General features: G+C 37.1%; 1 protein-coding gene across 3 annotated transcripts in view; it reads left to right on the forward strand.

Annotated features, from left to right (window-relative positions):
• The first annotated feature begins 844 nt into the window (after positions 1 to 844).
• asap2a (ArfGAP with SH3 domain, ankyrin repeat and PH domain 2a) overlaps positions 845 to 21,921 on the forward strand; it is a 62,496-nt gene continuing 41,419 nt past the window's right edge. For all 3 annotated transcript variants that reach the window (XM_028437216.1, XM_028437217.1, XM_028437218.1), the window contains exon 1: positions 845 to 1,401. In XM_028437216.1, coding sequence (XP_028293017.1) covers positions 1,276 to 1,401 — 126 coding nt within the window. In that variant the 5' untranslated portion in view covers positions 845 to 1,275. The remainder of the gene's footprint in view (positions 1,402 to 21,921) is intronic.

Raw genomic sequence — 21,921 nt, forward strand, 5'->3', positions numbered from 1 at the left:
AACATTAAAGAAAGTCCTCACAAATTTAGACAACGCCTGGAGATAGATTCTTAGCGTTTCCCTCTTGTTTCTCTACAGGATTGGAGAAATATGATTTTGGCTTGGATTTGTGCTCAGAATGAAAGAAAGTGGTTGAACTTAGATATTAAAATAGGAGATATTTATGCATGCCACAATTGTAGATGCAAAAATTGTTGTTCTTTCACCTCTTACCTTTATTTAATCACTAGCAGCAAAATTCAACTAACAATGGAATAACACTCACTTGAAAATGTTTGTGAAGACAAAAGTGTTTTGGAGAAACAAAATAAATGTGATTAATTTAATGTACTTCAAATTTACTAACTTTACTAGTAACTAGAAAACAGACAGACAAGTTTCACACAGCTAAACCCGCTTGGGGTCAAATTGACCCCTAGAGGAACATCAATGCATGCAATATGTGTTCAGCACATTAACAAAATATCATCACGGTAATGTTATGTTATGCTTAATCAATTGTATCCATCAAGTTAGGAATATTCATGAAATGTGAAGTCAACTATTACTTTTGAATGATAAACATTAAATAGGGTCTAATTGACCCCAAGGACAATAGGAAGGTTAAAGTACTGCCTTTACTATATATAATAATAATAATAATAATAATAATAATAATAATAATAATAATAATAATAATAATAATAATAATAAAGTCGTACATTACCAAAAGTGATTTAAAAACATGGCTTGGATAATTTACGGGCTGCACACGAAGGCATCACTTGGTCACGCCTTTACTGAAGCGTGATTGGCTACACTCGGCACGTCTGTGCTGCCATTGGTTGTCGCGGGTTCAATGAATCCCCTCCTCTACCTTTGTGGATTTGTTGCGCTCCCGTTGAATCGCTCGTTGTTCCCGGGATTAAAGGAAGTGAAGTGGGACTCCGCCGCTCAGCGACACCGAGAGAGGACACCTGGCTTTAAAAGAGACACATGTGGACCTGGAGGAACTAGCTGAATCAAATGGAGCGGGTTTGAAAGCAGCTGAGGAGGAATTAAAGCCACAGTAACCTTGTATCAGCGGCACAGCGCGGGCAGCGTGGACGGGATCGAGCTGTGAGCGGAACAACAAGGGCATGACATAAACAGAACAGAGATGGTTGGACGCCTTCAGGGACCTTCAGAGACAATACTACTGCTGCTCTTATTCTGCTTTTAATCCTCACAAACGACCAGAGTTATAACTGCATTATTATTTTTTTAAATATATATATTAGCACAAAGGGATTTACAATGCCGGACCAAATCACAATTTCAGAGTTTGTTGCAGAGACTAATGAAGATTACAAGTCTCCAACTGCGTCTAACTTCACTACACGGATGTCCCACTGTAGGAACACAGTGTCTGCACTGGAGGAGGTGGGTAACTCCAGAAAAGATGGTGATGAGCAGGATCTTTGGATGTATTTGTTAATGTGGATGACAACTAAATATGACATGTCCAAACCTTAAGCTATTTATAACATAAACACCGTGTCCAAATATAGCACGGATTATCTAATATTACAAAAAACAGATGATCAAAAGATGGCTTATAATGTTGGATTCTCTTTTACTTTAGACTTTTTTCTTTTCTTTTTTTTTATAAACCTTCCATACGATCCATTAAGATTCTTTTTGAATAATATGTTACTGTTTAATTTATTCAGGCAACTGTTACTTAGGAAATACACTTTGATCTCCTGACATGTTTCGACTTTCAAATGCCAGTCTTCGTCAGAGGCGTCTGCTGATTGCTTTGATGTTTCATTTGAAGTTTCCTTGACTTCAGCTATAGGGCTGGGCGATTTTGCCTAAAAAAATCTCCGATTTATTGATACGTGGGTTCGAATCCCACTTTTGTCATATATATTATTTCATTTTAACATATTTAACAAACTCCACCTTTAAAAATACATGTAGGAAAAAAAAAACATTTTAGGGTATTTCCTGGGTTAGGGCTAAAATGAAAGGTTTTAACAGGGTAGTTAAAAATAAATATGATCTAAAATAAAACTGACGGAACTTTAACGATGGATGGAACGATTTTCAAATTTTTTTTTCAATGCACTTAAAAATGACTGCAGGCATCAGATATATTGTGAAAAGTGCAACTTTATTGCTGTGATTGTCCTCAAGAGTTAAAATGCATAGAACAATCCCAAAATAAAAAGCATAAATAAAAATCGTTTTATTTACAAATTCTATAAATTGATTTTTTTGCCCAGCGCTGCTTCAGCATAGTACTTTATTTTTGTCTTCTGACTGAATAGTATGGTAAGGTTTCATTTATTTACACAGCAAAAAGAATATTGCTGGAATTACTACGCGGATGTCAAGGAAACTTCAATGGAAACATCAAAGCAATCAGCAGATGGTTTTGACGAAGACTGGCAGATGAAAGTCAAAACATGTCAGGAGATCAAAGTGGATTTCCTAAGTAACAGTTGTCTGAATAAATTAAATCATAATATACTCCTTCCCTACATCTGTAATAGTTTTTGGTCTTCCTCCTTTCACCTGCCAGCACTATCTGGATGATTTTCTGTCTCAACCAGACATGGGCAACTGACGGTACGGGGCCACATATGGCCCTTGGTCTAATTTTGTGCAGGCCTCCCAAGTACACTCACAAAATGATACCAAAAACACACAAATTATCAGAAAAATGCACCAAATTGACTCTTAAAACAAACAAAATAAGTGAAAAATATACAAAACAACAATAGGAATACACAAAAACGACTCCAAAAACACACAAATGACTGAGTAAACGTCAACAAAAATAACAGAAAAAATCAACAAAACGCTAACAAAAACACACAACTCTTTGATCTTCCTTGTGTTGATTTCCATGTGGTTTTTATTCGAATGATGGTCATTGTGCAATATCAACATCGTCATGTCTGCCAAGTCATGTCACCATACCACAGATTACCATAGCTTCTCTGTTTTACTGCACTGTTTCCTTTCAGTGTTTGTTATCCTCTCGCTCACACATGACTCTGACACTTGTTCTGCAGCTTTGGATCAGACGTGGGCAACTGGCGGCAGTTACGTTTGTGTGCTCTCAAAGTAAATGCATGAAATGACTCCAACAACACACAAAAACAAAAAAATTACTCAAAAAATCCATAAGATTGCAAAACATTGCAAAAAAAATACAGAAATTTACTCCAAAAAGCACAACTGCACGTCTGAAAATGTACACAAAAAAATATCAGAAAAATAAACTAAACAAGGAAAAAAAAATGATCCCAACACACAAAATGACAACAGAAATTTACAAAATGACTCGACAACAAAAAAATAAAGAGACTTAGGGAAACGATATACAATGCACCAACAAAAATAATGCAAAATGACTCCAAACATACTCCAATAACACACGAAACAAACGAAAAAAAGTGAGAGAAAAATGTACAATATGTCAACAAAAATACACAAAATGACGACAAACATTTTCATGACGTCAAAAAAAAATATACTCAAAACCTTTTGTTCTTTCCTGAATTATTCATCATCAGACGTCATTATTCTAAATACTGAGACTGTATTCTAATGTTGTGGCTCTCGGATCAGAAAATCACCTTTTCGTGGCTCCCAGTGTAATAAAAATTGGCCATCCCTGCTTTGGCTAGCTGAACATTTTTATTTAACGTCATCACTTCACTATCTTTTTTCTCTACCTGTGCCCTCTTCGTCACATACAGTATAATATAAGTAGTTTTTAATAGCTGCCTTCAATTTATAAATTATAATTTATAAATTTATAAGTTATTATTTATAAAACACAAAAAAATCTTGACTTGTTTGTACGTTTGCTCACATTTTTAATGCCAAGAATCTTTATAATGTATCCGACACACTTGGTTACAGCGTTTAGACTAGTGCTGGGAGATTTTCTATTTTGGGGATATATAAAATTACAATGTCGATATATATGTATTTTATAACTTGTTTTAGGAGTGGCTTTTGCTACATGTCAGAAAAGCACAGTTGAGTGCTTCTCCTAAACCAGGGTTCCCGCAAATCATTAAATAGTCTCAAAAGGCATTCAATTCATGAATCTAAAAATAAGGCCTTAGTTGTCATAAAAAATGTCTTTAATGTTTTAGAAGTCTTAAGTTTTACCACATAAGTATGAATTTATGATTGTAATAAGTCTCACAAAATCAATAGTAACATTAGTTGTTTTTTTTATAAATGTTTTTTTTTTAAAAAATTTTTATTTATTATTTTTGCTGTTTTATAGATTTCTGGCTATTTTTGTAGAAATCTTGTGTGTTTTTGGAGTGATTTTGATTATTTTTGTCTGTTTTTTAATGTATTTTACTGTAAATTTGTGAATTTCTGTGTTTTAAATGGCATTGAAAAGTCTTTAGTAATTTAATTTGACTAAAACTACATGAACCCTGTAAACAAGCCACACTACAGAACTCACTCACACGTGCTGTCACTCGGTGGAAAAAAAGACAAAAGTGGCACATGTTGTGCTGCTGTTTGTTAATAAATGTGGCTGTGTGGCATTTTGCATCAGCAAATTTAAGCCAGAATTGTCTTTCTGGTAAGACTTTATTTAATATAAAATGATCAAGTCTGATATCGTATATCGCCATTTTGAGAAAAAAATATCGAGATATACTGTAAGTTGTTGTCCATATCGCTAGTTTAGACGTGATTAGTTTTTAACCAAGTTGGCTGTAATTGTGGATCAAATTGTAAATTTCAGTGGGAAATCTTTCTTTAATCATACTCAAGTGTGACTTCGATCTATTTCACTCAGGAAACATGCTTTGTGCTTGATCGTTATTGGGTAAATATCCTTTTTCTGGTCTCTCTGTGCTTTAAAGAAGTCATTATTAATTGTAATTCACACTTTCACAGGCTTATATTTGTCCTTTCCTCACAGGCTATATGTCAGGACACTTACGCCTTGTTTCCTGATAGGCTTTTGCTGCCAGACTCCCTCCCTTGTTATAGTTTCCCTACTTTGTGTACTGTTGTACAGCCTCGCCCTGCCTGCCTGCCTGCTCATAAAAATAGACTTTCCCACACAAACCTCTCAGTAAATTGTGTGTTAGTGCGTCCTTCCTGCACTGCAGAAAATGTGAGGTGATATGAAGGGAAAAGTGATGATTCAACAAAGATGGTGGGAAGCCGTTGTCATCTGATGTCATTTTTATGGAAATAATCCACAGCTGAGCTCAGTGTCAGCTGTAGCCTGAGCGTCCTGATCCTCCATACTGCCAGGAAGCTCGTAGCTTTATTTAAAAAAAAAAACAAAACAAGTGCTTTTGTTCAATATTTATTTAACACAGAGGTGGGAAACAATAGTCACAGTGGGGGCCACAATATGATATGTGATCATCTGGTCTGAGGGCCACATGATCACATATAAGTCAGCATTAGATTCATGAGAAACACAGGCATCAATACTTGAAAGATTGTGGATATTTGTTGTTTCATTTGTAAATTTATTTCTGTCGGGGTTTTTTTGTGTGTATTTTTGTTGTAGTTGCATATATTTATCTCCAATTTTGTTGTTTTATGGAGTTATTTTATGTATTTTTGTTGTTTTGTATATTTTTCTCTCATCTTGTTTGTTTTTGGAGTCTTTTGTGTATATTAATGTAGTTTTTTGTGTATTTAATTTTTGTTGTGGTTTTGTATATTCTCCTCTCATTTTATTTGTTTCTGGAGTCATTTTGTGTATTTTTGTTGTGTTTTTTGTATATTTTTTTTCCAATTTTGTTTGTTTCCAGAGTCATTTTGGGCATTTGTTATATTTGTGTATATTAATGTCATTTTCTGTATGTTTTTGTTGTGGTTTGTATATTTTCTTCAGATTTAGTTTGTTCATGGAGTCATTTTTTTGTATTTTTGTTGTAAGTTTCTATATTTCTCTCCAATTTTGTTTATTTCAAGAGTCATTTTGTGTATTTTTGTTGTGGTTTTGTCTGTTCATCTCTCATTTTGTTTGTTTCTAGAGTAATTTTTAGTTTTTTTTAGCTGTGGTTTTGTATGTTTTTCCCATTTTGATTGTGTCTGGAGTGATTTTGTTTATTTTTTGTGGTTTTTGTTTATATTCATGTTGTTTTCTGTATTTTTCTATATTTTAGTAGTTGTCTCTTGTATTTTTGGAGTAAATATTGTGTATTTGTCTGTCATATCTTGTGTTTTTGGTGTTATTTTGTGCCTTTCCTTTGGGGAGTGCACAGAATTAGACTGAGGTCCACATGAGACCCATGTCAGATTGAACTCCTCTCTTTCGTTTCCTTAGAAATGTCACTACTGCTTATTTTATTGTAGAAAATGAAAAAATGTACATCTTTTTAGCAGATCAGCTGTAATTGTTGGCTGTGAGGTTGAATTGTTGGCTTGTGAATCTAATTCCGAAGCTTTGTTTTTGGCCTCATGCCCTTGCCAAAGCTGCCGTGTTTTGGTTTCACATTGACCTCTTCGCACTCGGAAAACACGAGGCCATGTTGTTGGGACAACTAGACCTATCTGACTTTGGTCTGTCCGACCAATTAAAAGCAGCAAAGGAAAAGGGAATGCTTCCTGGCATTGTCCAAAGGCCTGCCTGGAATTTCAAACGTGTGCACACACACACAAACCCCATTTACATGTGTGGTAGCACACACAGGCTTTCAAATTAACTAAATCCTACACACCATTGACTGAGGCTTCTCTGACAGGTTAATACTTGCGTTCACTGACACATGCACATAGTACATATTCATTAATGCTGTTTTCTGCATTTTACGTGGTTTCAAACATTGTGCTGACTATGGAATAATATATTTGCTCCTAACTTTCACCTTTCATTTGACAATAGAGGACAAGTCAGTGTGAGCTGCTGCAATGGGCTCATGTATTACATCACAAGATTCTTTACAGCTTTGCATTGTAGCATCACAGTATCTATTAGGCGTGTGCATTGCCATGAATCTGATGATACGATTTACGATTTGTGTGTCACGATACAATATATCCCGATACCATGAGATACCATATACATCGCAATATCAATAATTACAAATTTCACCTTTACAAGTACAAAATGGTATAAAATGCAATTTATTTCATTTTTTTTTTTTTAAACTTGGGAGAACAAATAAATGGTAACTAATTGTAATTCAAGTACCAATATTAAAAACAAGTATGGTATGTTTATCAAACTGTCAAATTACATTTTTCTAAAAATTTTAACTTTAGATTCTGTAACAGATTCTGATTATGTTCAGTTCTTAAATTCTTTTTTTTGCTTTTTTTAAAGTAACTACATACATCTATAAAAGGGCCCAGTATGTTTTATGCAATCAACTTCCAAGCTAAAATGCATTGAGGAGTGAGGTAGTATAACTAGATCTGATGTGGTTCACTGACACCTAGTGACCGGGCGTTTACGTGCTATGTCTATGTTAGTGCAATTAAGTGGGTTTTTTTTTCAATTTTCTCTTACGCTCTTAGTATCTATAGGACTTCACATCCCACAATGCAATGCACAAAACTTTACCGACAACATCAATTAACTAAGTGTTTGAAAGTGGAGATCAAAACAAATAAAAATTTAAACCTTTTACATCTTTTTTTCTACCAAATATTCTTGGTATTATTGATCTATGAAGCCCAAACTATGTCTTTATCTGATTTATAAAAAAAAAAAGTCTCCTCTCCAGCTTTAAGTAAAAGTGTTTTGAGGACACTGCAGATTCTCACTGTTTTAAATGATTCATCAGCTGAGTTTTTGCGCTCATTAAAAGGCGTTTAATTTGTTAGTACATGAATGGAAATCTGCTGCTCCAGATGGTCGAAGCCATCATTTTGAGGCTCATTTCAAGACATTTTGCTTTGTAATCCTGTTACCAATGAGAGCAGAGAAACAATCTGATAATTACAGTCATGTTTTCAGGAAATAGATAATTAAACCACCTGTAGGTGTTGCGAGAAACACACACGAGTGCTTTACTCATGAGAACACAGACTTGAATAGTAAAATACAACAGAATGGATTTCTTTGTTCTCCCTAATCAATCTTCTTATACAATTTATGGACTTATTTTTAAAACTTCACATTACACCTAAAAAAATAATCAATGGACGTCATCCTAGAATGAGTAGTTCAACTATTAGTTTCTTTGTTGTTGTTTTTTTTACTGTGTTAAAAATGCCTTTTTCTGTGTGGTAAAGTACATGTGAAGCATAAAGATTCAAAAACAAGGATATCCTTAAATGAATCTGCCAAATTATTTGATATGATATTAGCCTAATAGTCCCTCCCAGGTTAAACGTAAAGGCATGTGTGTGGTTGCATAACCTAGTTAAATGTCACTTGGACTAAAGTAGGCTAACAACTTTAAACTGGTGGTTAAAAGGCTATTCAGGAAGCTTGTGGGCATGTGTGTACATGTGGGGCTTTATTTGTCAAACACAGCAATAAAAACCAGCTTAGCCTGCAATAGAATATTGGGTTTTATGTGTTGCCCCCTCCCCTGTCTTAGTATCATTGTACCACACTTTTCTGAACGAGGACCTCTGTGGTTGCTTTCTTTGTTGCTGTTTATTCATAAAGCTCTACTCTGTTATTATACTTGGAACAAAGCTGGGAATGAATGAAGTGTAAATATTTAGTTGCTAAACTTAAGCCATGGTTTATATGTCTGTTTATAAGTTTGATATTTTTTGTTCTGTTCTTCGGTACTTTCTTGAAGAGCAAACTCCACTGTGTACAAACAGACAAAAGTGACCTTTAAAACTGATTCAAACTTTACATCATGGGATCATGTGCGAATCAGATTCTATTCTCAATCTGTCGACTAATCAATTTAATGCCCGTAACTTGAATTGATGCAGTATTGTGTAGCACATTAGCACACAACCATAGCCACAGCGTTCTGAATGATTTTTGTTGCGGTAAAGTATGTCTCCTAAGATCCACTGGAAGAAAGAATGAGCCCACTGAGCTCGAGTGACCCATGTGTCAAGTATTGATTTTACTGAAGTTAGCCTTGGGCTAATGTTGGCGCTTACAGTAAATCTCATGAGAATGTCTGTCTAAAACTAAAACTAACGCACTGAGTTTGATTATAATCTTACTTTCTATTTTTAGACCAGTCATAAGTGCATTCATTAATTTTAATGTTTATATATTTTCCTCGGGGTTATTAAAGCATTTACGACCAATAAGGACTTCCATAATATTTCAGGGTTGATCTGCTTCATCGTCTTTCCCTATTGAGATGACTTTTCTGGTTATTAAACATGCTGAAATAGTACCAAACATGATCAATACGGTTCATTGAGTCAACTACTGTTATTCATTTTATATTTACAAGGTTTAGATGACTTACAGAAGCAAGGAGGGTTACGCTGAAGTTGCTAGATTACATCGCAAGAAATTTGTTGCTAGACACCCATTTTACAGGAAAAATGCAATGCAGAATATGGTCCTAAAAACATGTAAATGAGGGTTTAGTTACGGTTATTACCGCCAACCGGCGAATCAACCTCAAGTTTTGCACAAAATCCCGCACAGCTCTCATTACGGATAGCGAAATCTGACATATTTGTCTATTTGCTACGCTTGCTAGACATTTAGTCACCCGTTTTCCGGGAAAAATAGCGCGCAAAGGGGTGGTATTGTGGTATTGTCACCAAGTGAGGTGATCTAAAAAATAAGTTCATATTGTTTTTTATATTTCTAAACTCGAATTCCACCTGTTCTGTCCATTTTCCTTGATCGCAGATATATAGGCTTTCCTACCTATGGGCATTTAATCGCACACCAGTTACAGTGATATAATCAGTCCATATGCACCAGTCCAATTTCATGATGACTGACTAAAGTGAATATGAGACCTGTTTTAATTATTTCAGTTGTGTAGTTGCAAGACAGTTATCACCGTTTGGTATTCTAGTCAGGCTTTATTGTTCCTCTTTGATCTGCCTTCTATAAAGCAGACATTGACTTTATCTCTGGATGCTCGATAGCGTAGAGCACCAGCTTCATATGCAGCGATGAGCGTTTATCATCTTATGCTGTTTAGACAGAAATGTCCACTTTGGCAGGCTTCCTAATGCGATACACTGTATTTTACCTTCTTGTGCGTTCAAAGAATCTAACAGAAAACGCAACATAATTAATTACAGAGTGTGGTGGTTAAATCTGTGACTATTACGCACATTATGGTTCTTTGTAGGAACTTTATTTTCTGTTGGCAATATGGTTTCCTGAATCCTCATGGTTGTTTTATTAAGTGATCGCACATACCGCTGTAGATGACCTTTGAAATTCCGCGTTCAAAGCTTCCTTAGATGGTTAGAATAGCAGGTCTTATAAATTGAATAACTGTTAAAAAATGTCTTGCTGGGATAGCTGACCCTTGTCCAGTTCCCCTGAATGCATCCTTTTCTTGGTGTTATTTGCCAACTTGATTTATTTCGGGAGCTGCTGCTGGTGTAGAGGACAGTTGAGGTGACTCAGTGATGCAGGCATGCATTATTAAGTGTCCCCCTCACTATTATTTCATCCAACTGCGTTCCATCCCGCTGGTATGCCAGCAATGCGTTAAAAGGCCTGCTGAGCTGCTGCTTAGTTTCCTTGTCAGGCGAGTGTGGAGTACCTTCAGGAATGACATGGTCTTTGCCTCATATACAGACAACTGTTGGGTATTTGAAGGCCATACCCATCTGCCATCTGGTTCTCAGTTAATGTTTTTAGCTTTGCTGAGGTTTGTGTGCAACACAGTAATGAGGCTTGTGAACTCATCAGTGTTAAGGAAACAGTTGAATTCCTGCTGTGACTTGTAAGCTTCTCATCTCCTTATAGCACCTCTAAGTCTAATCTTTGGCAAACAGTTGTTTCAGATGCTCTAATTTGATGATCAACTTTGGGTTCCACCAAAACAAGGATACACATCTTTTCATATGCACTAACTTCATTAAAAGACAGAAGTCTTTGTTAAGGAGTTTACTTTTTTTTATAGGACAATCAGATTCAATGTCTGACGGTGTATGGTGCATGCATGTAACATCTAAAGGCAAATGTGTCTCTATAAATTCTCTCCATGAGTCTGTTTTCTGGAGTAGTTCCCAGGCCACGAAGGGCCTGGCCTCTTTCTGCCCTCGACGCTTGTACCCATTCCAGGCATGACTGGTGTTAACAGCTGTGCCTCGATCACACACACACATAAACACACACACAGAAAACAGCTGAGCCTCCTGGAACAGGTGTCCTCGAGGAAAGTTTTAACAAGCATTCAGACAGACAGATTATCAATATAGGGACAATCCACATCTAATAGCTTTAGGGAATCCCAAATGGATTGCCTCGAAAGGGCTGTCTGGCACAAACAACCAGCTCCAAGTCCCCAGTCGCCCCATCCAGTCTTCAGTACACCGTCTAAGAAGCTTAATTCTTCCTGTAATTGAAATCAGATTTTTAGTAGGGTGATTTGTCCCGTCTCTTCACCCTCTTTCTATGTCCCCAGCCCTTTGCCTTGGCTTTTATGTTTTTTGCATGGCTCCCTGAACCTTTTCCAGTGACGGATCTGTACCAAGATGCCAAATGTCCTGCAGCCAATGAGAGCAGGGGTGACAGGATGCGAGGACAGGGCCAAGATAGTGCTCTATTTTAAACCTTTTTCTCCAAGAACATCCTCAGACATGTTTGTTTTGCTTGGGTTTCTCAGTGGGTGTCGGAGCACATATTGGTCTTAAAATATAAGCCAGTGGAGAACATGCTAACCCTGGAGACTATTTAGTATTAACGGTCGGTTAGATTGAACTCTTGTTTTTTTCTCTCGATGCTGCGTGTCTGAGAACACTTTTTAATTCCTCACTGTTATTGTTATATCGTCATTGAAAGAGTGACAGTGGGACTTCCTAACTGAGTCCTAGCTTCTGCTTTATAGTCTTTAGTCTTACTGATAGTCCCAGATGAATCCAATCTTTACTTTTTTGTGTGACTTGTTCTTTCTGGTCGATGTTTTTACTCTCATTTAAAAGGCTTTCCAAATTCTCTAGTAATACGAGCAAAGCAATTATCAACACAATCTTTAGATCTCTAACTTTAATACTGTCACAGTTATTTGTGTGTGTCATCATGATGATGCTTCCAGGCAGAAACCTCCCTTTTCATTATTGCTGACTCAGTGGCTCCCGAGGGATCTTTATATTCTTTATAAAGTCTCAGTCCAGCCTCGAGGTATTGAGTATTGTAGGGCTTGTGTTATCATCTAAAAACAGGCTCAAGCAACACCGTTGCTATTCAGTAGCCCTTCCAATGAAGCCAGTGGGGAGGGGTAACGGCCATGACCCAATCAATTCAAAGCCATGATCTCATTAATGTCTAGTGTGGGGATATGATGTTGCACTATCGCCTAATGTTTTATGTATTCACATGAAGACTGGGCAGTGAAAACTTTGAATGAATTGTTTTATTTTATATTTAATCATGTGTTGGATGGTAAAATAGACTGAGTTTATAGAAGGATGTTCCTTGTCCGACACAAAGGTTTGGGGGTCTCAATTGGGGAAGTTGGGAAGCTTAAACTCACATCATCCATCAGTGTTTCCTGTCACTGATTGTCTGAGGGGGCTGTTGTTGGCGTCCATTGTTCCCTGACGGACCCTGCCTCTCCATTAATGAACTCTACCATTGATTAGCCCGTCCTGACCACTCTCTGTAGCTGGGGGCCAGGCTGCTTTGGGAGTGATGAACCCTCCGAGTTATGTTGTCCTGCTTTCACTTTCACTCTGAGTGAGCCAGACTTCTCATCTGAGGAAATTCTTTAGCGCTTCAAAGGAACACAAAGGACATCGAGACATCTGAAATGGTTTAATTCATGATGTAGGAATGCCACAGTTGTGTCAAAGCATTTCACTTCATGTTGTTTTAGGAGATTGAACCACCTTCGTTGTATGTATTGACCCAAGCTTTTAGAATGAATCAGAAAAACTATGATTTACTAATGTCATTTTTTTGTTTCCAGTTTTTAATACATGTTATTTATTCCTGGCCTTTCATTAATGTCTGACACTCCTTTTTACCAGATGTTGAACAATGAGCCTTCCCAAATCATTGGCCACATTTACATGGGAGCTTTAATTCCTCTTTAAATCATAATAAAAATTAATTCCTCTTCAACCTAACCTTGTAAACACTCCCTAATGCTAATTTATTTCCGAATTAAAGTTAAATCCGAATTAAATGGATGGTTTATTTGAATTTTAATTCCAAATTAGATAATTCCTCTTTCTTGGAAACACTTAACTTGGTTAATTCCGCTTTAAGTTAATTTGGGTCGTTACGTGACTTGCGGCGACGTTCGCCCCCTGTCCAATCAGAGCCTTCCCAACCCCCAGACCTAAAGCAGAATTAACTAAAGCCGAATAAACCGGTTATCCGTGTAAACCTCAGTTTGGGAATTACTATTTCCATGTAAACACAAAGAAGAACACTTTAATTCTGAATGATTTAATTCCAAATTACTAATTCCAAATTAAAAAACGTCATGTAACCGTGGCCATTGAATTAGTGTATTGTTGTGCGTGCTCCTCCAAAACACGCTTCCCTAATTTGGTTGAATAGACACAGAGCAATAAAGATAATATGAAGAAAACCCAAACAGTTTAACTGATGTAGAACTATTGTTGGTAACAGATTTGGACTAAAGGGCACACAGGGTTACTGCAGACACATATGTGCAATAAAAGCACTACCACTGAGGGATTTCTACCAAGTGCAGCTGTCTGGAGAAGCCAAACAGAAGCAAATGTCCTGCTTGCATCTGTCTTCTTGTGAAATGTAAAACACAGAAAAAACGTCCCCAACATTCAACATGAAAGTTTGTTTTCTCTACGTCTAAACCTCTGCAGTGGTGCCTGTTATCCTTGTGTGATTTTTAGCAGCTGGTGGTCAAAGCTGTGGTTTTTCTGCAGCCTTTGTAATGCTCACTGAGGAGCTGTAAAGTTCCAAGTTAGCTGGTGCTAAAATACCAGAAGAGCTGTTAGTGGGAGGTAGGGATGGGCAATATAGGCAAAAAAAAAATTGTCCCGATAATTTCTGGTATTATCATGATAATAAAAATTATGATAAATAAAAACAATAAAGAAATAAAACAATTCCCAACTCAAGGTATAAACAGGTCCCTTACAAACACAAGTACATTTTAATACATCAACACTTGACGCAAAGAGCTCATGGGCTGATATTTTTGCATGTGAGTCACTCTTTCAGTGTTATTGTTATTGGAATTAATTTATTTCCTCAGTTAAAATGAAATCATTTTCTAAAAAAAAAACATGAAAAGCCAAAATATCTTCAATAGTGTTTTTACTGCTGCTGAATTGTTTATTTTCTATCTGATAATGAGTCACATAAAGTTATGGTTGATAAAAATTTCTCTGATTTCCTATAGTTAATCTGGATCAAGCTTGATGATTTAATACTTCAGGATATTTAGGTGTAATAATCACAGTAGTTACATTACTGTCTAATGGGACCAGCTTTGTCTTGTGAACACGTGAAATATATTTTAAAAATATTGTGTTTCAAAAGTTGGGATGGATGAATAGTGACGTTAGTTTAATGCTAACATTTATTTCACAAGACGTGTGACATGCTTTAATTCTTCCATACAAGTGTTAAATCTGACCATAAACAGTGAGCTGTGAACTTTTTACTTGGTCTATTTCTTATATGGAGTGGTTAACTTTAGCTCTTAGCCCTGTCTCTTATGTGTCGGTGGGTTAGCTTAGCTTAGTTAGCTTTAATTGCGTTTCTGGTTCATAATCGTTGCTGCAGTTTAATCTTTGTTGCCGTGTTTTTGGGAACTTTGGGTGGAGCTGACGGAGGAACTTGGACTGGTTCACTTTGTTGGATGGTTGTCTGGCCTGAACCAAGTAGCGGTCCATGATCTATTGCAGCACGGCAGCTTCAGGTAGCAGTGACGAGAACCGCTGTGTATGTGTGTTTGTGGGAGGGGCGGTGGTTGCCGAGCGTCCGTGAACAGCGCTCCGCTCTAGAGAATAACAAGTTTAGACAAAATACTTAGGGATAATTTTGTCCCGTGGAACAAGGTTTTTAGTAGGATTCTTGGCAAAATTGTGGCCCTTGGTAATTTCCGACATGGGGATTAATTGTTTCTGTCATGGGATGACATATTCTTACTGGTGAAAATGTTTTTGACGATATATCGTCAAAAACAATTGTTATAATCAACGACAATTGTTATCGTCAACGACAATATATGGCACATTCTTAGTGGGAGGGATACTTCAGTTATTCACAGTCCAGCAGAAAACCTGAACCAAAAAACCAACCCACTGCCACTGAAGGTTGAGTTTTTTGTGGTCTTCTGAGTCAATGGCGCATGTCCGCTACATTTGCAACGAAGCCTGAGCTGTACACACTGATGAAGTGCTCTGTTGTTTAAAGGCAATCCCTCACACAAACTTGCAGCGTAATTTTTTTCCTGCACTACCTTTTGCCAGTAAGAAAAACTCTCGACTGAGCTGTCTGAGAAAAGAAAACTCTTCAACCGCTGCCTTGTAACACTTAGCTCCACATGACACACTTCTGTCCAAATATTGACTTTACGCACTTAGCAGCACCTTAGCGGACGCATTTCAATTGTTTTTCTTTTCAAACCATTTTTCCTCTCAAAATGTTTTCATTTACGTAAAGCAAAATGTATTTTATTTTGAAGAAATCTTGCTTCTACACAATCAAAACAAAGATGAACAAAACAAAACACTGCTATAAGTATCATGCTTATATGTAGCCCTGTTAAAGTACCCACAAAAACAAAGTTATAAAGAAGTTTCTTGTGCATACTCTTGGATTCAAATGTTTTTCTGTTTTGGTCTGAGCAAATTTTTTTTTTTTTTTTTTTTTACATCTTGCCAGTTTTGATCAGTGTAAAGTAACAATGAAGTGTAAACAAAATGGTTTTTTTTCCCCAATCAAAACACCAAATATTGTTTGTTTATTAGTCTGGAACATCGTCAGTATTATGTGGCTCGTTGGTCAGAGAGAATGTACACAAAAATAAAATGTTAACTGAAGACAGCGTTCCAAGGTTTTCAGAAAATACAGTTTTAGGACCCTATAGAAGGTTTTTCCCATAATTTTTTATTAGCGCTCCCCCATGCCGGCTTCTGTAAAAATTGGAAGATTTCAGTAAAATCATTAGCTGTGTTTTTATATAGAATGCCTGACAACAGCAAAAGTCATTTTCAAGTTTTCTGTACTAGTGTGGAAGTAGGTCGACAAGGCCTTCACATGGATATACTTTCTGGAAGCACCTATACCAACTATCAGGAAGTAGTTGCATGAAACGTGACATGTTAGTCCTTGTCTCCATTTCTGTTATTGACGGATACTTGTGTTATTCCAAAGCATTGTCATGCTGTATGTATGAAAACATTAGAAGATGAGGTTCTAAGAAGCTCAGGTGTATAGCCGTTGTGTGCTCCTGCCCTTTATGTAGAGGCTGACTGTGACATCATCACTACAGGAAGGATGATTGATTGGTTTATCTTTGGCTCACACTGCTCATGGAGAGTGCATGTGTGTGTTATCTGGTCATAGGGCCTGTAAGAAATGTTTCACCGAGCAGACATGCTGTCATCAGCAGAGCCTTACTTGGCAGAAATAATGGGGCTGGGTCCCCGCCTTGTCTGTCAGTCACTCCAGTGTGCAATCTTCAAGGAATGTCTTTCTTCTTCTTTTTCTTCAGACTCTTGAAAAGAGGTTAAAACCACAACCTAAAATATGCTTGGTTAGCTGGACTGTTTGATCTTTTTGTTTTTGGTTAATACTGTAAATCATTTTGGTTTACATTATACAGCAATGACTGTTGATATAACTACTTCATCCGGGATTACAAAAAATTCTAGCTTGAAGAGTAGTGTCTTGTCTAAAATGAATGTGCCGACATTCAACAAAAGAGTAGTCACGATAAGAAACCCAAACCATACTGCATTTAATCTTCTGTTTTTAAGCTTTGGAGTCGTCACTTGGATAATACCTGCTCCTAAAGTTTGTTGTTACAAGCGGAAGCAGCAGTAGAGTGGTTTTGAAAAAGGAGGTTTTCATTGGATTCAATAAAAAATGGCTCCCATTTAGCAACGCAAAGCAGTTTGTGCTACAGACGAGATGGAGTGGTTCTCAACTCTGGTTCTCAAGAGCCCCAATCCAGTATGGTATAATTGTTTTTCTGCTTAAACACACCTGAATCTGATGATTTTGTCATCATTCAGGAGCCTGATAATGAGCTACCATTTACAATCAGGTGTGGTGCACTAAGGTAGTGTGTAAAACCCGTTGGAGTAGTCATCCCCAGGACCGTACTTGGGCACCTGGACAAGAGGTCTTCTTCTCTCTTGTCATTTATCTGCTTTACTGTGTCTTCTTTCCTCTAGTCTGATTATTGTTAAGATTAAGTGGACACAGGAAAATGCACCAAAAGTGGATGACACTGTCCTTGACTAAAACTCTTGTGACCTTGAAATAATGAATGTATTGGCATGTGGAGAATGGCTGTAGCAGGTGGTGCTTGTTTTTCTTGTTTTTTACCCTGAAAGATGAACATATGATGGCAGTAGCAAAGACTCCACGCTGCAGGTTGCTGCTTGCTTCATTCATTTGGTCATATCCACCTGTTCAGGTCAGCTCAGTCAATTGGGACAGAAGGCTGAGGAACCTTTCTTTGTTTTTTTTCTTCTTTTCTTTTTTTACTGTGAGCTGCTAGCACGGCCGGGAGAAATGCTGACACTGCAGTCCTGCCGTATGAAGTTTGCACCTGAAGTGGCCTCAGGCTCAAACCAAGAATCCCACTCTTTATTGTCAAGTTGGCAGTTTTTTGGGATGTTAAATCTGTTAAATTTAGTGCAATTTGCCCAACTGTGCAGACCGTGTCAGAATGTCAGTGTGTAAAAATAATTGACGCGTTGCTTTGACTCTGTGTCTGGTTTTAGAGCAGTGTGCTTGAATACGGCTGTTACCGTGTTTGTCTGTTGTGTTGTCACACCACTTTGCATGCACACAAAGCGCGTGCTGAAGAAGATGGATACTAAACAATACAGTTTTTGTGTCCATGTAAGAGTCTGCTCAGGCTAACTGTTATAGACTAGTTGCAACTACAATATTCTTTATTCATATTGAACATTTATGTTTAAAATAATAAACAGTTTTGTTGTTTGAGTTCATTTATTGTGTTTTCATTGATTCAGTCTTATACCGAAACTCATTTAAATTGAAAAACGTTGCTTCTCGTGTCAAATATTGCTAGGCAATTAATTGAGATTAATCTAGATTAATTAATCAAAAAGTCTCTAATTGATTAGATGTTTTTTTTTAATCGAGTCCCGCCATTACTATTAAACTATTAAAGGGATGCTGCACTGCACTTATCAAACCAAGGATTTTAGTTGACTATCTATTATTTTGTATTTCTCTTTAAAACCTGTGAGTTAAATAGTCTAAACTGAATGACAGTCTAATAGCTTGGCATTTGATCATGTTCGGATCCTCCTGAATCCACCACCTTAATCATTAAACGATCAATAAGCACTTTCATGGCTCAAGGTGAATACAACATAATAATGTTAACTCTTCCTATCATTGTTGACTGTTGGATTGTTCTACTGTGACTGGGAGCCAGAGCTGGGATTACAAAATAATCGTCATTTCCTATTTCCACAACAAATAGAAGGATTCTGTGAAAGGATACTCATACTGTTCTTAGTATTCCCAAATGGACGAGCAGATCAACTTAGCGAAACTTTGACACTCCCACTCAACGTGTCGTATTTCAGAAGAGAACTCCAGATTATATCAGCTCTGCTCAGCAAACGTTGCTTTGTGTTTAAGTTTAAAATACTTGTTTAACTGGGAGAAGTCCTGTGTTTTTCTCCTGTATGGGGTCGATACTACAGCTGTGTGAGCCAGACGTGTCTAATGGGATGAAGGCATGTAAAGCAGATGAGTCATTTAACAAGATCTGAAGGAACATAAACCACAGTGCTGCACGTCGAAGGCTTCAATTCATTTGTGCAGCTCCTTGATTAAAAAGCTTTCTTGTTTTAGTTGGATGTAAATATAACTTTTTACCAGCCTGTGCGTCTATAAAGTTTATTGTACTACAGACACACGCCAGTCTTCTTCAGAGGTGTCTGCTGATCGCTTTGATGTGTCCTCGACTTCCGTGAAATGATTCCCACAATTCTATTTGAATAATATGTTGCGGTTTCATTTATTCAGAAAACTGTTTACTTTGATCTCCTGACATGTTCTGACTGTCAACTGCAAGTCTAAAGCCCTTGTTTATCTTCCCATCACAGTTGAGATGTTTCAATGAAACATGAAATGAAACCTTAAAATATTATTCAAAAAGAAGACTAAAGGAACTTGCTAGAATTATGCAAACGCACTACACTTTGAGAAAATGCAAAGATTCAGTTCTTTGTTCCTATACTACTTGTAGGGCTGGGCGGTATGACCGAAAACGTATATCACAGTATTTTTTTAAATTGGTTTCAAGGTTTATGGTTTTTTTTCATGCATAATCAGGTGTTCACAGCATTTTCTACTAGTTGAGAATCAGAATCAGGTTTATTTTGCAGAGTACAGTTTTAAAAAAAAAACACGTCACTCAACTCCCGATACAATTCGATTCACGATACTGGGTTCACGGTACGATTTTCTCACGATTTATTTTACAAAATGGGACTGTAGACAAATGACTGAAAAATATTCCTTTATTTTTTTTGGGGGGGAAAAAAAAGAAAATACTCTACTATTTTCCTTTTATATTTAATTGTCAAAAGAATGCCTTGATAAACTATTCAAAACAATGCAATTTAACTATAAATAAATCTTGACTGAAATAAAGGAATAATACAAATGAAGAAGGAGCCTATTAATTTAAATTCTGGTTCTATAGTAAACAATGCAAAACTGCATAATAGTTTCTTTTCTTTTTAAAAGTGCAACTGAAAATGTATTTTGTGCCTTAACAATTGGACTTTAAAAAAAAAAAAAAAAAACAGTCTGCCCTGTATTTACGTCAGATATTTGTTTGGACCAGCAGAGGGCGCTGGTAACCCAGTGGTCGGTTGGCATGCAGATATTATTGCAGTGAAGAAGAGATGCTATGCGCTAGCAGACAGAGCTAATAGAAAAACGTGACTTTTACAGATATTCACGTAATATTACAGATATTCTTTCGGTGCTAAAGGGGCTAAGGAATCATTTATGAACATGTTTAAGAGTAGAAGGCGGCCAGAAACAAAGTAGTAGCAGATTCCGCCCGCCCCCTACACTTTTGGATGAGAAGGATATATATATATATATATATATATATATAGCGCCCTATGCTGTAAAAGAAGTACTGCGATTCAATTTTTAGAGCATCGATGTGAACCGTGATACCTATGAATCGATTTTTAACTGCCTTACGATTAATCGTTACATCCCTAGTCCGGTCTGAAACGCGGCACAGCGTTGCGTTCTGAAAGTTGTGTAATGAAATACACTGGTACGGCGGAATATTAAAAATTCATATCATTACGAAAATATATACCGGTATTCGGTATGAACCGGGTATACAGCCCAGCCCTAACTTCTTAGTTGTTTATCAAAGGCTGCTCAGTACAAAGACTACATGATCTTTTACACAATTGTATTGTAACTGTGTAGAGGATCAGACATGTTGTACTATGACTCGTCTCAAGGTCAGTTGGAGGTCACCTTAAGATATGTCGAGTTTTCTATTTTGGCGATATAGAAAATGACAATATTGCCCATATTGACTTATTTTTTTATAGCTCGTTTTGTATTCAAATATTTGTTTTAGGAGTCGCTGCTTTCACTACTTCTAGTTAGATGGATTGCTGAGTCCGTCCTAACCCAGACCTTCTCCTAAACGAGCCACACTACAGAACTCACACGTGCTGTCCCTTAGATGAAAAAAAGACAAAAGTGGCACATATTGTGGTGTTTTGCATTAGCAAATTTAACCTAGAAAAGTTTTTCTGTTTTAACTTTATGGGAATTAAAACTATCAAAATGTATATCTTATATTGCCATTTTGAGAAAAAAAATTGAGTTATGAGTTTTAGTCCATATCGCCCGGCCCTAATTTGATATACATACAGTAGATGAATGCTGCATTATCTCCATTCAATTGTTATTCCATTAATTCTGCCTAATCCCAGTAGTCCCACTGTTCTCTTTCCAGTCGACTGAGTCTTTTCACTGTCACTGTATACCTTGACAGATTGACGGCGACTCTGCGCTCACAGTCTGTTGGTGGCCTGTAGCATGAGTCTCGTTTTACACTCACGTAAAAAAGAACGCATTGAGGATTTTCTGCACATCTGTCATGCAGTGGCAATAATTTTGTCTTGGTTTCCCTTCACAGCCCCTACTGTCCCCTCCTGTCCTCTAGCTGTCTCTTCCTTCACTGTTTGTGGGGGTGAAATCTCACCCTGGGGGAGAATAATTGGTTCCCTGCAGTTGATTTCTTGCACAGTGCTAGGATAATGAAACGACATCAGTTTATGGATAAAATAAAGTGTCCCACTCTTCATACCTAGTGCCATCTTTGTAGAGGTGTGTGGAAAGTATTGGTTTGTGCTGAATAGGAGCCATTGTGCATGGCTCTGATTTGTGTCATTCACATGGGAAGCAGGGGGAGGTAAGGGGGGAAGAAGTGGCGCCAGCTTTGGCCCGGCAGAGCGGACATACTTAATAAAACTCCTAAAAAACTAATTTCCTAAAATCCCCTTCATCCCGAAAGTCTCCCTCACTCGTCACCGCTACAGTAGAGCATTGTCTCAGCCTTGGCCTTCACTCATTCTGTTAGTTTTTATTCATGACTTTAAAGG

Source organism: Gouania willdenowi, chromosome 22 (assembly GCF_900634775.1).
Source record: "Gouania willdenowi chromosome 22, fGouWil2.1, whole genome shotgun sequence".
Classification (NCBI taxonomy): Eukaryota; Metazoa; Chordata; class Actinopteri; order Blenniiformes; family Gobiesocidae; genus Gouania; species Gouania willdenowi.